At 33.4% G+C, this 17,263-nt stretch overlaps 1 protein-coding gene across 8 annotated transcripts in view; it reads left to right on the top strand.

The window, feature by feature from the left end:
* Tusc3 (tumor suppressor candidate 3) overlaps window positions 1-17,263 on the top strand; it is a 297,038-nt gene that overhangs the window by 82,851 nt on the left and 196,924 nt on the right. For all 8 annotated transcript variants that reach the window (XR_015453460.1, XR_015453461.1, XR_015453459.1 and 5 more), the window contains exon 3: window positions 7,062-7,179. Coding sequence is in view for 5 of the 8 variants with exons in the window: in XM_087217201.1 (XP_087073327.1) it covers window positions 7,062-7,179 (118 nt within the window). In the remaining 3 variants the exon portion in view is untranslated. The remainder of the gene's footprint in view (window positions 1-7,061; window positions 7,180-17,263) is intronic.

Here is a 17,263-nt window from a genome sequence, read left to right as displayed (position 1 = left end):
TTTCTAATATGAACCTTATATTCTCTTACTTAAACATATAAGAGATATTTGACATTGAGTAGTCTCCAGTAAAATCGTTATTATTTTACCTGTTCTTTCTGGCTTATTATATTTTTAGTCCTTCCAGACTAATCTCTGTTATTTTGCAGATTTTTTCACATTCATCCTTAGCCTCAGGCTACTATGATATCTCATGCTCTCTTTATTCCATAGAGCACCCACAATCTGTTCTTTTTGAAAATATATGAATCTTTTTTTTTTTATAAATTAGAGTTGTGTTAGTTACTTTTCTCTCTTGCTGAGACAAAATGCCCAGCACCTGAAGTTAAAGGGGAAGGGTTTATTTGGTTTACAGTTTGTAGAAGTTTCAGTCCATAATGGGCTGACTCTAAGGCAGGGTGGCAGGAGGGGGGGCAACAGTTTATGGTGGTGGAAGACAGCAAAAGCAGCAAGAGATCTTAACAGCATTTTCCTGCCCTTTTTATCTTATTCATACTACTTAGGGTAGGTAGCACTCACTCCCTTAATCTTAGTGTCCTGGGATGTAGCACTGCACCAATAATCAATCACACACTCTAGATTCAGCCACCTCCAAAACAACCCCACCTAATTCACCTGAGGTTTTGGGGGGACATCTAAACATAAGCCATAGCAAGAGTACATGTCTATTCTTTCCTCTCACTAGACTCAAAAGTAGAGACCTTGAAGTATACTTCTTTGTAACTGCAGCATATACTAAAATGTTGAATATAAATATTATTGATGATTAAGATTTGGATTCCATATTTGCATAAGAAATTAGCATATTATTAACATGATATAATTGGACCAGTCACCTTTTGAATCACAAACACTATGCTTTTGTCAAATAGCATATGTTTGTCATGGTATATAGGTTTAAAATGGTTTTTTTATTTCCCTCAAGACCCTAAATAGAGTGACAGATTTAAATGAGCTTTTGGTCTGATTCCAGATTTCAGAATATCTAATGTGATATTTACTTTTGAAGTATTTATGATATATTGATTGGTAAGGAAAGTGTATTACTTATCATTACTATCAGTAAAACTTTATTAAAGTGCTTGTTTTATACCACATCTTAGCCATTGGACAATCAGTAAGAACAAAGAGAACAGATACATACATAAAGTAAATACTGCTGCACAGGAGCTAAGAATTTCTGTTTCAGTCACATCAACAAGTATTTGAAATGACTTTGAAAGCAGTGCTAGTTTGGGTGAGCTTTGAAAGAAGAGAAAGTTATTCTAAGCAAAATATTTAATACATGTCATAAGACTGGACACAGGTTCATAAAACAGATTCTTTGAGTCTGGTTTGTTGACAGAGGCAGGTGATACAAGTTGTGGCCAGAGAATGTCCTCATTACCATAATTATATATTCTGTGGGAAACATTTTTAGGATTTTGAAATGGAGGATAGTATCTACAAATAGGTTATCGGGGAATTTAATCTGAAAAAATTTTTGACTGTTCATCAGTCTTTGTCATATTTCCTTCTACTTATTTTTAAAATTTTGAATATTTATGATTATCTAGTAGTTTATGTTTCTTTATATAAGGCCTGTCTCACACTCTCACTACAATATAATTGAGGTAAGGGACTTTGCATGTATTTTTTACCCCAGCATCATCAGGCACATTATACTAATATGGATTTGTTGATTGAATTAGTGACTGGATCAGTGTATACTTAATATGCTTTATTAAGTCTGTCTGGGTTATAACAATATGTGGAAAAGAAGTTCAACATTATCCCCATCTCAAGTCATTCCATTAAATTATTGTACATTGATGTTGAAAAATCTAAAAATGGTTATTTTCTCCCTTTTTTCTAAGCATTTTCATTAATAAAATAACAGTTTTATTTTACTGATTTTAAGTTAAGATGTTTTTAAAGGAAATATTCTATGAATGTAATTTTGCTTACGTAATGTTTTCTTAATTATAATCCTGTTTTTAATACTTTCTTAAAAGCAGTGTTGGCTTCTTAAGGCTTATAGCATGCCAAGGTGGTGTCAATACTAATTTATTGTGTGAAGTTATTACTACGTTTTCTTTGAAAATCGGTGATGAATGCTTACCACTAGTATTTTATTCTGTTGACAAAAATAAAAGCAGATCTTAGGGCTCATGCTGGTTTTAACTCAGTTTTTTTATATATAAAATAACTCAGTTATTTTAGAATATGGAATATAGCATTGAGGAAAGGCTTAAACTATGTGTTCTGTATTATTCCTCTAGGAAACAACATGTTCTCATTTGTATGTCACCTACAATTTTACCAGCATTTTAAATTCGTTCTTTTTTTTAGACCTTTGTGCTTGCTACTCTTGCTGCCTGAAATGTTCAACATTGTAGCTGTTTTCAGTGATGGCTTTTGCTCATTCTTGGCATTTGAGCATTCGTATAAACTTCATCTGAGAAGCCTCTTGTGATCTCACCATCTAAGTCGATCCTCCATTATTTTTCAATGTCATCTATCTATCCTGTTTATATTTCTTGGTATATATCTCACTGTTAATAATTTTTTATTCATTTAGTTATTAATTATATGTCTCCCCACCAAAACATCAACACTGTTAGAAGAGGAAACTTAAACATTAACTTACTTCTTGCTATTTGATGATTAGTAGTCTTTGAGTGAATTTACAATGAACTCTTACTTAACCAGGATAACTTAGAATTTGTAAGCATTTTCATTTAAAACATTCTAAAAAAAATCCTGCATAGTTTTCTACCCAATGAGCACATTACAGTCTTATAATCATTATAGTGATTAGTTTCTGTACTATGCTCTGATAAATTGATGTCCTTAAGATATATTTATTCCTCAGATTATACAGCTGTTCATATTTAGGCTTCTTAAAATGAATTTTTAGTCACATTTAAACTGTGTATTCTGTTTGAAATTTAAAAAAAGAAAAGCAGCACAAAAAACAGAAGAACTGTAAACTCTGGCCCATGCACTCACCTATTGCAGACGTGTAGGATAAGGACAATCACAATTATTCCCTTGTGTTTTCTCAATCTTTTCTTTCTTGTGTCCCTACACGTTACAATGGTATTTCATACAACGAGCTTGATCTTTACATTTCTTGCTAGGATAGGTAAAGATTCAATTTATCTCATAATTTTCATGACTCTTTAATTCTTCTTTTGATTATATTATGACAATAAACAGTATTCTTATACTTCCTGTTCATTAACTATAGATGATATTTCTAGATTCCTTAATTTGTAACATAAGGATTAGGAAGCACTACCTTCCCCATCATATCTCCTTTCCTTTTACCTACCAAATCACATTAATTGTATTTCTATATTGTCATTATGGATAGCATTTACATTCTATACTGTAACCAAAATTATATCTGTGCCCTAAGGTTGATTTAGTAAGTTGAAAGGAAATGAACAGTGTCTACGTTATTGTTTCCACATAGATAGCATGCACAGAAAAACAGGAAGTAATGTTTATTGTTCATCTTCTACAGGCCCATTATTTACAACCTCTACCCACCTTAAAAGAGACTGTTCAAAATAATCTTTTTTTTCACCAATACAATTTATGATATATTTTAATTTGCTTCTTATTTGGATCTTGCCTCTTGTGTTCTTTTTAAAATTGTTTATCTTTGTGTGGGAGCAAATGTTTTACTGTGGTCTTTATTATATCTTCCTCATATTTATGATTTTATCGATTCCTTACAATCTATTTTCTTCATCTTGATTTGCAGTTAAATTCCTGTTGTAATTTGTAGTGGCCACTTCCTGGCTGCATAATTAGAGTACATCTTTCTCACTTTCCTCCTGCTTTTAGTGCTTTGGTCATAGTCTCATGTTTTTCTCTTTTTCACTTATATAACTCATTCTATCAATTATATCCTACGGTAATTTCCTGAGCAGATGTATTAGAAGTAAATTTCAGAGTCCTTACATTTTTTGAGAACATATTTATTTCAAACTTGGTTGTTTGGCTCAACATAAAATTCTAAATAGAAAATATCTTCTCAAAATTCTTAATATCTTGCTCTGTTTGCTGGTGTTTGGTGTTGCTAATATCTGACCCAACCTGATTTTGTTTGTCCTTGTCACAAAATTTTATTCTAAGAAAACCTTTCGAATCTTCTTTACATATATAGTACTCTGAAACACCGCAGTGTTTCTCAGATTGATCTTTTCTCATTCCTCTTACATACTGAGCACCTGGGTAATTTCCTTTAATTGTATTATCTCTAGAAATATTTCTTCTTTATTTGCATTTTGTTTTGGGTTTTTTGTTTGCTCTCCAAAACAATAGATACTTACAAATATTTAAATTAAATATTTAAATTAAAATTTTTAAAAAATTATAACTCATATACATTTTTATGGAGTATAATGTGATATTCTGGTTCATGTATATATTGTGTATTGATGAACTCAGATATTAAGATGGCCCATCATCTCAAACATTTATCACTTATTTTTGATGAGAATCTTGAAAATTATTTCTTCAGCTATTTTGTACTGATAAAATATTGTTAATTGGAATCACTTTCTGTACAGTAGAACACTACTAATTTCACCTGTCTGGCTGTGACTGTACCCATTTAGCAGTTATTCCCATCCCTTTCCTCTCCTCCCCTCCCCAGTCTCTTCTAACTATGATTTTGCTTCTGATTGCTGTTAGTTCACCTCTTAAAAAAATATATTCTCGCTATGAGTGAAATCATGTGGTATTTGCCTTTCTGTGATTGCCTTGTTTTACTCACCAGGATCTCAAGTTCATCCATAATTGCTGCAAATGACAAGATTTTGTCCTTTTTTTTTTTTAAAAAAAAAGACTAATAGTATTATACTCTGTATTATTTACTGCATTTTCTTTATATTTTCATCCATCAATGTAGACAGTATAAGGGCTATTATATACAGTGTTACAATAAATATGGAAGTACAGGTATCTTTTTGATATACTGATTTCATTTCCCTTGAATAAATGGGTACATGGGTCATATGCTAGTTTTATTTTTAACTTTTTAAGTAATCTGTACTGTTTTCCCATTTTGTACATTGTCTCTTCGCTGTCTTATTTCTATTGCTGTACAGTAGCAGCTTTTTAGTTTGGTATAATTTCTTGTTTCTTTTTTAGTTACCTATATGCATTTAAACTCTATTTGAAAGTGCATTTATTGGATTATATCTCTAGATTAGTTTTTGTTTTTAAATTATTTATTTATTATTAATTATTTGGATGCTGTTGGGTGAAGCCATCTTCGTGGGCCCTGAGGGTCCTCCATCTTCCACCTGGGTGTGGCAAGAGCACCAAGACCTTGCTGCTCTTAACCAGGGAGTTTTTCAGGGCTGTGTGTGCCATGAAAAGCATTAAGGAGTTAGATGTCTTTCTGCACACAAGTTTAAGCTTTTTATCACTTTCTATAAAAATAGTAAGTCCTCTGTAGTCAGTGGTCCTTTCCTGTAATGCAGTCAGTTGTGTGTGCTGGCATCCATGAAAAGCCGCTTGTGGCACCTTGTGAAACCTGGGGACAAGGGGAACTACTGCAAAGAAAAAGGAAGTAACAAAGTTCTTTGTCTCTGATTCAACAATGTTATGTCGTTCACCAGAATTAATGTAATATTAAAAGATTAGCTTGTTAGATTGTGGGATAAAATCTCAGATCCTATGTAGTTTTTGAGAAATGGAATGTCTTATTTTTAAGTGTACTAGTTATTATTATTATTATTATTATTATTATTATTATTAGTGTTTTGACTGTTCTGGAATCAGGTTTTGTTTGGAAATTCTTATTTTTGATTAATTTTTAAAATTAAAAATAGTGGTTTTTTAAAATCAAATTTTTCTTATATATATGGTGATTTATTTGATAGTCTAATCATTAAATAATTGGAAGGCCAAACATTGGGATTAGTTGGGGGGCAAAAGTTAGATATATTATTGGTATAAAGAAGTTTAATTATGACCCTTGTGTTTAGCTGCATTTCTTATCTCCAGTGTCTGCTGCTTAAGAATCTAGTGTTTTTCTTAGTTTCTTACTGTGCTGCATTTGCCTCTGAGATTTTAGCTTTACTCATCAAAACTATTTTGCCAGCTGTTTTCCAAATATTTCTTGCAATTTTTTATCTACTGGTGATTCTAAGTCTTTTTGTTACTGTGGCATTGTACCTAATTATTTCTTTAGTTGCATTTTTAGGTAAAGGAAGAAATAAACCGAGACTAGTCAAGCATAAAGAAGCACTCTTATTTTTTAATGGTTGAGCAATAACTTGTTATTTTATATTTCTCTTACTGTGTTTATGTACTTCCAGTAATGCCAGTTTTTTAACTTTTACTCTCTCCTTACATCTAAATATAAAGCATTATCATCTGGAGAATCAGCAAAATATCCAATAAAAATGAGTTCAATATAGGAATAAATATTAACTAGGGGAAGGTTTGTGGCATATGGTTTATCAACTCAGAAATTTTTGCTTACTTTTAGGTTTGAATGTACAGGCATTTTTAGGTAAATAGAGTACATAAATGTGCAGTATAACTGTATTCACAACTTTAAACCTTATATTTTTTGCTGTTCTAGAAAACTGAATTGCAAATATTCTTCAAAATTGCTTAAAAATTGCTCTGTGTCTTCTACTAAGAATTATGGAAAGATTTAACTTACATTCATAGAAAATGCCACAAAACATTTTTATCTCCTAGAACAAAATTAGCAAACATTTTTAGGGGCCAGGCCAGGCTTGTGCTCTATGCTGTAACTGTTAGAATGACTCAGCTTTGCTGTTCATGCACAGCTGTAAGTTATGTAAATGAATTATTGGGGCGGTGTAACAATAAAACTATTTATGAAGAGTAAAATTAGAGTTTTATATCATTATATGTCATTTTTACCTTTTTAAAATGTTTTTATAACTATTTAGTTTGCAGTCTGTAGAAGTATTATTAGTTTGCAATCTGTACAAAAGTTTTGCCCTAGAATTACTTGTTTTATTAATGAACTTCTTAATTGAATACTGATACTTTATGTTTTGACCTATTATCCTTTTCAGGCAAGCTAATGAAGAATATCAAATACTGGCTAACTCCTGGCGCTATTCGTCTGCTTTTTGTAACAAACTGTTTTTCAGTATGGTCGACTATGATGAGGGAACAGATGTTTTTCAGCAGGTAAAAAAGTTGTATTTTATTTTAGTAATACATAATGGAATTGGTTATGATCGATGCATTTTTGTCAGACAAAAATACAATACTTTGAATATATTAATAAATATAATAGTTAATACATTCTGTAGTGGGAAATAATTTCAGTTCATGTTATCTCTAGCATTGTACAATGTTTGCCATTACTGAATTTAGTAAATGCATTTTGACTTATGTATTGTAGAGGAAATATGTTTCTTCAGCATGCAGTGGCAATTTACGTGCATTAATTTTATTTTACTATTTAATTATACATGGTATAGAAAGTATTTGGCACACATTTAAAATATTTTATATATAATTCATTCCAAGTTTTATTTAACTTTTATTTTTCTAATGTGGCAGATAGTTTTACATGTAAAATAGTAAATATTTATTTAAAAATGTTTTTGGGTGTTATGGCCTGAATTGTATCCCATCTAAGTTCATATGTTGAAGTCATAAAACACAGTGTGACTGTACTTGGAGAGAGGACCTTTAAGGAGGTAGTTAAGGTTAAATGTGGTCATAAAGGTTACATCCTCAATATCAAAGTTCTGATGTCTCCTAAGAAGAGGAAGAAACACCAGGAGTGCACGTGCATGGAGCAATAAAATGACATTTGCAAGCTAGGAAGAAACCAACTCAGTCAGCTCCGTGATCTTGGACTTTCAGTCTCTAGAAATGTCAGAAAATAAATTGTTGTATAAGCAACTTAGTCTTTTGTGGTAACCAGACTAATATACTCTCATTTGCAATGTTCTCTATAGACAAAGTATTGGGTTTTGGCATGAATGTTGTCATTGACGTTGTTGCCATGGTTGTGTCATCATCCTGACTAAAATTGAGTGTTTGTGATCATGACATTGTTCTGAGTGTTTCAGATACCTATTTTCATTTAGCTTCACAGTGATCAAATGAGGGATTATTATTGCCTCTGTTTTACAGATGAGGAAATGAATGTGTGGGCAGATTGTCTCTTATACAAAGTTATAATATGAAGTGTAACATGCAGCTAGAATTTTAACTCAGCTGTTTCAGTCTCCAGTCTTTAGCTCTTAATCATGCTGTTATCCTACAGTTAATTATTTTTTAATATTTTTGCACCTTGTCAGTCTCTTTTCAAATGCAAAATTTATTACAGTACTTAGCATTGATTGATTTGACTATCATGGCCCATTTCATTTTTCTCACATCTGATATTTTTTGCATAATGCTGTACTAGGCCATAGAAAAGCATTTAGTTTTTACTACTGATAGTAAATGGGCAATCAATGAGTATTTTTGCTAATTTAATTTCAGATTTATTCTTCTTTGCCAATTTCTATTTGAATAAGGTAAATTTTCTTTTTTTACCTTTAGTAAACTTTTCCTATTAGTAGTCCTTACTTATTTCTTACCTCATAAGTTTATTTTAAATAAAACAAATGGGATGTCTGTTCATATTTATGATGTTTCTATTCAGTCATTCAACAAACATCATTTAGTATTACTCTATAGGAGAACTAAATTGGCAGGAAAAATGTACCTATTTTTTTCCTTATAGGCAGCTTGCAGAATAGGGAGCCAGTAATAATATACTATTAAAGAAAAGCATAAATAAATATATAATTTCAAATAAACTGATAAAGTAAAACCATAGTACTATTAGAACCAAATATTTCATGGGACGTTTGATTTCTGTGGATTCTCAGGAGAATTGGTTTTAGAGATTATCAGATGGAAAATTTACTCATTATATATTTGAATCCTTTCTTCCATATTGGCCGATAGCCATACACATCCAGCCTGACTGCTAGAGCCAAGCTTTAACCTCAAATGTCTGTCCTGTCCAGGCCTGTGAACTGAAGAAAGTATGTTGCATTAGTTTAGTTTCATTGTAATTTTTGTTTAGTATATATTTAGTATACTAAGTATATTAGTATTTCATTTACACAAATAAATATTCTTCCTATTTTTATTAAAATCTCTCTTGGTCTAGTTTTCAAAATAAATAATCATATTTAGTAGAAACACTCATCTTTCCTTTTACTTCTTACTGCTATAGGAATAAAATAGGCAGAAGAGTGTGTATCTGACCCTTGATCTCATTGTTGGAAAACCGTTTGTTTTGGATGGGATCTATAGGAAATTGGAGAGGACATGCCTGACCTCAAAGGGAGATCAGCTCTGGCTCTATTTAAAAAATATAGGCTGCATGTAGCTACATCAGTTTCTCACAATGGACCCAAATATGAATTTTTATATTAAATTTCCCAGTCTTTAAAATGTTGAGAGCTAATTCAAATTTAAAACAAAAACAACTTTGTGGGGAAAAACTAATCCCGGGTTTATGCTGTCCGGACTGTAGGTTGCCCATTTATAACTATATGTATGTACATATACATACATATATATTATAATGGTAGAATTCTTTTCTCTTCATTAGACTTTATAAAAAATTCTTCATAGATAACACAGTTGAAGTCAAGATAGGTTTTAATTGAAAAGTTTCCTCAAGTTAATTTTGATTCAGCAGAATTCCTAATATAGATCTACTTTGTCTTTTCTAAAACTTAGCCCCTGGCTTAGCAATAAGAGTTTTTATTTTAAAATGTAGAAATGCATAAAAGTTACAGCAGTTAATGATTTTTAGAAGGAATTATAATCTGCAAAAATGGAAAAGTATGTATTTTGCTCCACTTAAGAACCACTAATTTTTAGTGCTCATATCTTCCTTCCCACTGATTCATATTTTGTTGGGATATTCCCACTGAACTGATGTTTTAAAGCACAGTCAGCAATAGTACATTTTCTGAAGATAATATTAATAAAAAGGGTAGAAACTTAATAATTTTTAGCTTGTTGGATGAGTTTTTGGGAAAGTAAATTTTATTATATGTATATAATTCTCATGGAGATGGTGAGGCCAAGTGTCGGATGATAGACTAGTTGGTCAATGAATATGGTGTGCTGGTGAAAAGAGCTTTGGACTAGAAAACACATTTCTTTTTTTTTTTTTTAAATATTATTTTATTGGTACACATTAGGTATACAATATAATGACATTCATCATTGGAAATTTGCACCTTTACATGATCTCTCTTGGTTCTTATTTTTCCCTCTCCCCCTGCCCTCCCTTCAACCCCTCCGTCCCTCCCTATTTACAAAGACTTTGTTTCCATTTTTTCATTTTCTCATATTAATTCCATTCCCTTCTTTCCTTACCCCTACCCCTCCCACTTCCCATTCCCCTTTGCCCCTTTTCTTCCTATTTCACATTATCTATTATACTTTTTAGTCCTTATTTACACTTTCAGTTTCTCACACTAGAGAAACTATTCGGTATTTACACATGTGTCCTGTTTATTTCGCTTAAGAGTATTACCTAATGTGCATCCATTTAGCTATAAATGTCTCTAATTTATTGTTTTTGATGGCTCAGTAGTATTCCATTTTATAAAAAAAAGCACATTTTCTTTATCCAGTCTCCAGTTGATGGGCATTTGGGCTGCTTCCAAGTTTTAGCTATTACAAATTGTGCTGTTGTGAACATGGGTACACATATATCACTGTGCTATGATTCTTTTAATTCTTTGAGAAAGATACCCAGCAGGGGAATAGCTGGGTCAAATGTGACTTCCAATCCTAGTTTTTGAGGTATCTCCATCCTGATTTCCATAGTGGTGGCACCAGTCTACACTCCCACCAGCAGTGGAGCAGGATTCCGCTTTCCCCACAGCCTCGCCAGCATTTGTTATTGATTGATTTCGTGACAGCAGCCATTCTTTTCTGGAGTGAGGTGGAATCTCAGCATTGTATTCATTTGCATCTCTTGAATGACCAGTGACATTGAACATTTTTTCATATGTTTATTTGCTATTTCTACTTCTTTGTCTGAGAAATGTCTGATCATTTCAGATGCCCATTTTCTGATTGGGTCTTTAAATTTGGGAGGTCTGACCTTTTTAAGTTCTTTATAGATTCTAGATAGTAGACCTTTGTCTGAGGAACAGCAGGTGAAGATTTTTTCCCACATTGTGGGTTGTCTCTTCACACTGCTGGTGGTTTCTCTTGGTATGCAGAAGCTTTTTAATAAGAAGAGATCCCACTTGTTGATTGTTTGTGCTAGTTCATGGGCAACTGAGGTTTTGTTCATAAAATCTTTTCCTAGACCAATGTCTTCAAGAGTTCTACCTAACCTCTCTTCCAGCCTATTCAGCTTTTCTATTTTAATATTTAGATATTAAATGCATTTAGATTTTAGTTTAGTGCATGGTGAGAGATACAGGTCTAGTTTTAATCTTTGACAGGTTGAAACCCTGTATTTTCAGCACCATTTGTTGAGGAGGCTATCTCTCCTCCAGTGAGGCTGTTTGGCTCCTTTGTCAAAGATGAGATGGCTGAGTGTGTCTGGGGTTGTTTCTGCATCATCTAATCTGCTCCACTGGTCCTCAGATCTGTTTGCCAGTACCATGCTGTTTTATCACAGTAGCTTTGTAGTATAGTTTAAGCTTGGGGGTTGTGATACCCCCTGCCATGTCTCTGTTACCTAGAATTGCTTATGCTATTCTAGGTCTCTTCTTGTTCCAAATGAATTTTTGGATTGTTTTCTCAAGTTCTGTGAAGTATGCTGCTAGGATTTCAATTGAGATTGCATTGAATCTATATAGCAGTTTTGGAAGTATGGTCATTTTCACTATATTAATCCTTCCTATCCCGGAGCAGGGGGATGTCTTTTCATTTTCTGATATCATCTTCAATCTCTTTTCAGAGTGCTATAGTTTTCAGAGAAGAGGTCTTTGATTTCTTTCGTTAGGTTGATTCCTAGGTATTTCAGATTTTTGGATGCTATTGTGAAAGCAATTGTTTGCCCTATTTCTCTCACAGTGAGTCTGTCATTTGTGTAGAGGAAAGCTATTGATTTTTGTGTGTTGACCTTGTATCCAGCTACTTTACCAAATTTGGTTATTAAGTTTAGAATACTTTTGGTGGAATTCTTGGGCTCTTCTATACAGCGTATCATGTCATCTGCAAATAATGACAATTTGACTTCTTCATTTCTTATCTTTATTCCTTTTATTTCTTTCTCTTGTCTAATTGCTGTGGCTAATGTTTCCAAAACTATATTGAACAGCAATGGTGATAGTGGACATCCTTGTCTTGTTCCTGATTTTAGTGTGAAGGATTTCAGTTTTTGACCATTTAGTATGATATTGGCTGTTGGTTTTTCATAGATGGCTTTTATCAGATTGAGGTAGAGACCGTGCATTCCAGTTTTTTCTAGGATTTTTATCATAAATACATGTAGGATTTTGTCAAATGCTTTTTCTGCATCTATGGTGATAATCATATGGTTTTTGTCCTTGGCTCTATTGATATAGTGTATTACATTGATTGATTTGCGTATGTTGAACCATCCCTGCATCCCTGGGATACATCCCACTTTGTTAGGGTGTATGATCTTCTTGATGATCTTCTGCATTCTGTTTGCCAGTATCTTATTAAGGATTTCTGCATTTATGTTCATTAGTGAGATTGGCCTGTATTATCTTTTTTCAGTTGTGTCTTTCTCTGCTTTGGAAATCAAGGTGATGTTTACTTCCGTGAATGAATTTAGGAGTATTGCTTCCCTTTCAATTTCATTGAAGAGTTTAAATAGTAGTGGCAATAGTTCCTCTCTAAACATCTTGTAGAATTCAGCAGTGAAGCCATCAGGACCTGGGCTTTTCTTAGTCGATAAGTTTTTAATTACATTTTCAATTTCATTGGTTGATATTGGGTTGTTTAGAATTTTTAGGTCTTCTTCATTCAACTTTGGTAATTCATACATATCTAGGAATGTGTCCATTTCTTCTGTGTTTTCTATCTTACCTGGCCTGTAGTTTTTCAAAGTAGGTATTGATGATCCTTTGGATTTTTGCTGGGTCCATTGTAATTTCACCCTTCTCCTTCCTAATTGCATGGATTCAGACCTTTTCTTTCCTTTTTTTGATAAGGTTGGTTAAGGTTTTGTCCATTTTGTTGATTCTTTCGAAGAACCAACTCTTGGCTTCATTGATTTTTTTATATCATTCTCTTAGTCTCCATTGCATTGATTTCTCCTCTGCTCTTCATAATTTCCTCCCTTGTATGAGTTTTGGGGTTGTCCTGCTCTTCTTTTTCTAGAAGCTTGAGGTTCAGCATCAAGTTGTTTAATTGGGCTCATTCTGTTTTCCTAATATGCGTATTCACTGCTATGAATTTCCCTCATAAGACTGCTTTCATTGTGTCCCATAGATTCTGATATGTTATATTGTCAGTGTCATTGTCATTTAATTGAAGGAACTGTCTGCTTTCTTCTTTAATTTCCTCTGTGACCCATTGGTCATTCAGAAGTGTGTTGTTCAATTTCCATGTGTTTATGAAATTCTTGTGGTTTCTTTTACTATTGATCTCCAATTTCATTACACTATGGTCTGATAATATACAGGGGATAACTTCAATTTCTTTGCACTTACTTAAACACTCTCTGTGAGTGAGTATATGGTCTATTTTGGAGAACGACCTGTGTGAAGACGAAGAGAATGTGTATTCTGATTTTGTGGGGTGAAACACTGTAAACATGTGTTCAGTTCATTTGTTCCAGTGTTTGATTGAATTCTATTATTTTGTTGCTTATTTTTTGTCTAGTTAAACTATGTATTTGTGACAGTGGGGTATTGAGGTCCCCCACTACAATTGTATTAGTGCATATATGACTTTCCATGTCCATTACTATTTGTTTTATATAGTTGGGCGCACTAGTGTTTGGTGCATTTATATTTATTTTATTTTATTTATTTATTTTTTGTATATTATTTTATTGGTACATTTTAGGTGTACAATATAATGACATTCATTATTGGAAATATGCACATTTACATACTCTCTTGGTTCTTATTTTTCTCCCTTTCCCTGGCCTCCCTTTAACCCCTCTATCCTTCCCTATTTACAAAACTTTGTTTCCTTTTTTGCATTTTCTCATATTAATTCCATTCTCTTCTTTCATTTCCCCTAACCCGACCACTTCCCCTTCCCCTTTGCCCCTTTTCTTTCTATTTCACCTTATCTATTAAACTTTTAGTACTTATTTACACTTTCAGTTTCTCACACCAGAGAAACTATTTGGTATTTACACGTGTGTCCTATTTATTTCACTTAAGAGTATCGCCTCAATGTTCATCCATTTAGCAATAAATGTTTCTAGTTTCTTGTTTTTGATGACTCAGTAGTACTCCATTTTATAAAAAAAGCACATTTTCTTTATCCAGTCTCCAGTTGATGGGCATTTGGGCTGTTTCCAAGTTTTAGCTATTATAAACTGTGCTGCTATGAACATGGGTGCACATATATCACTGTGGTATGATTCTTTTAATTCTTTGGGGATGATCCCCAGCAGCGGAATAGCTGGGTCAAATGGGACTTCCAATCTTATTTCTTTGAGGTATCTCCATACTGATTTCCACAGTGGTTGGTGCATATATATTTATTATTGTCATCTCTTCCTCTTGGATTGTTTCCTTTACAAGGATATAGTGTCCTTCTTTGTCTCTCTTAGTCAATGTTGGTTTGCAATCTACTTGATCTGTAAAGTGTATAGCTACTTCTGCTTTTTTTTGGGTTCCCATCAAATGGAGTATTGTTTTCCACCCTTTAACTTTCAGTCTGTGAGTTTCTGTTTGAATTAAGTGTGTTTCTTGTATGCAGCATATTGTTGGATCTTGCTTCTTGACTCTTTCTGCTAGTCTATTTCTTTTGATTGGTGAATTGAGACCATTAACATTGATGATTGTAACTGATACGTATTGATGTATCATTGTCATGACTTTTTCTTTTTGTTAGAATCTCCCCCTTTACATTTAATTTCTTGTCGAGCCTGATGGATTCATTCTGCTTTTCTTCCTGGGGTTTTGATCCTCATTATCTTTTCCTAGGATAGTTTTTAATTTTTTTTTGGAGTGCTGGTTTGGTATTCATTAAGTTCCTCGTGTGCTCTATGTCATGAAAGTATCTTATTTCTCCATCAGTTTGGAAAGATAGTTTTGCAGGGTACATCAGTTTGGGTTGGTGGCTGTTTTCCTTTAGGGCTTGGAATATGTCACTCCAAGCTCTTCTTGCCTTGAGAGTTTGCGTTGAGAAGTCTGCTGTGATTCTGATGGGCTTTCCTTTGTATGTGGTGTGTTTCTTTTCTCTAACTGATTGTAGAACTTTGTTCTTCTGTTTGGTTTCTGGAATCTTAACAATTATATGCCTATGTGTGCAGTTTTCTTTGATTAAGGCTATTTGGAGTCCTATATGCCTCACTTATTTGTATGTCAAGTTCTTTTCCCCTGCTTGGAAAGTTTTCTGCCATTACTTCTGTGAACGTTTTTTTTTAAGTCATCTGCACTCTCTCCTCTTGCTTCCTTGACTCCAGTCTGTCTTATGTTGTTGTTCTTTGCATCATCTAACATCTGCTGGATTGATTTCTTATGGTCCCTCACAATTTTGAAGCAATTTTTTTTCCTTGTCACTAATTGCAAAGTTATCTTCTGTGTCTAAAATTCTGTCCTCACATTGGCTCATTCTGTTGTGTTACTTTCAGTGGAGTTTTTAGTCTCCTGGAAATCTGTTTGCATATCTTTTTTGGATTCCATTTGTTTCCCGTGTTGGATTCCATTATGTTCCTCAGCTCCTCTCTAGATTTATTAATCATGTCTTGCACTATGTGCACAATCTCTGCTGTTATCTGAGAAATTATTTCTGATTTCATTTTTTCCAGATCCTCTTTTGTTTCCAGTTCAGGGAGTCCAGGTGGTTAGGTGTCAGCATGTTCAGTCTCATTTCCCTTTAGGATTGCTCTAGGTGAACTGCAAGTCTGGTTTTGAGACTTGTTTACGTGTCTCCTCATTTTGATAGGGGGTGCATGGGGTTGTGTGCTATGGTCCCCCTGCGGCTCACCTCCTCTGTGCTGGAGTGGTTGTATGGCGGCCAGGAAGCCACTTCCTCTGCTCTGGGACCGGTGGTATGGTGGCCCAGAAGCCCTTTCCTCTTTCCTGGGATTAGTGGTATGGCAGCCCGGACAACCCTACCTCTGTGTTGGGGGTGGTGGTACACTAGAAATCCTGTTTCTTGTTGTCCCCTGCTTTCTTTAGCCATGGCAAATATGCACATTTTAATTAAAAGGAAATCTTTGAATTAATCTAACTTTTAAAATCTCTACAATTGTAGAATATTAAGCTTTGGTAGAATTCTGAATTGCCAGATGAGGGAGACTTCCTGGTTTATAATTTTATATTCATATTTTGCTTGTAGCTCTCCTGTGAAAGAAACACAAGCAAAATCTGGAGTAGGAGACTCACAAGAGAGAAAGGAATTGATGACTGTGGCTTTGTTCAATTTAACTGACATTACTAAATATCCATTACATGCAAACTCACTAGTGGGAAATATAACAAGATAGATTCCTGATTTACAAAGACATGTCTATCTTTCTGTCTGTCTTATCTATCTATATATTTCATGTGATACGTATATTATATGATGTTGTATGTCATAATGTGTGTCCTGTATCATAGTGTAGGACTGTGTTTTTATCATTTAATGTTATAATGTATTTGTTCAAAATTTTTATAAAAGCTTATAAAATATGTGCAGTTTTTATACTAGGAGAGAGTGTGTGTGTATATATATATATACACACACACACACACACACACACACACACACACATACACACACATACATACATACATTTAGTGGTAATGAACTATGTAGATTCAGAAGACCTGAGGTCACATTTCAGCTCTCTTACTAGTTTTGTGACCTTCATAAATTACTGATCTCCTCTGTCTCTAGCTCCTCTTCTGTAAGAGAGAGAATATAATACTGTGTCTTTTTCCTAGCCTGTTGTGAAGATTAAATGAGATCTTAATATGTATAAATATCTAGCTCTATGCCTGATGTATTGGTGTTTATTATGTAGTTATTATAGTACTATAACTTTAACAGTAATGCTTGCATGCAGTCCCCTGACCCCTCCATAACAAAAGCACAAATTTGTTAAATTTCAATGTGTAGAAAGAATAAGAAG

This window comes from Heterocephalus glaber, unplaced genomic scaffold (genome assembly GCF_053883595.1).
Source record: "Heterocephalus glaber isolate CG9 unplaced genomic scaffold, H.glaber_assembly_v1.0 deba00001461, whole genome shotgun sequence".
NCBI classification, from domain to species: Eukaryota; Metazoa; Chordata; class Mammalia; order Rodentia; family Bathyergidae; genus Heterocephalus; species Heterocephalus glaber.
The sequence above is the reverse complement of the archived record's forward strand: the minus strand, read 5'-3'. Positions and strand labels throughout refer to the sequence as shown.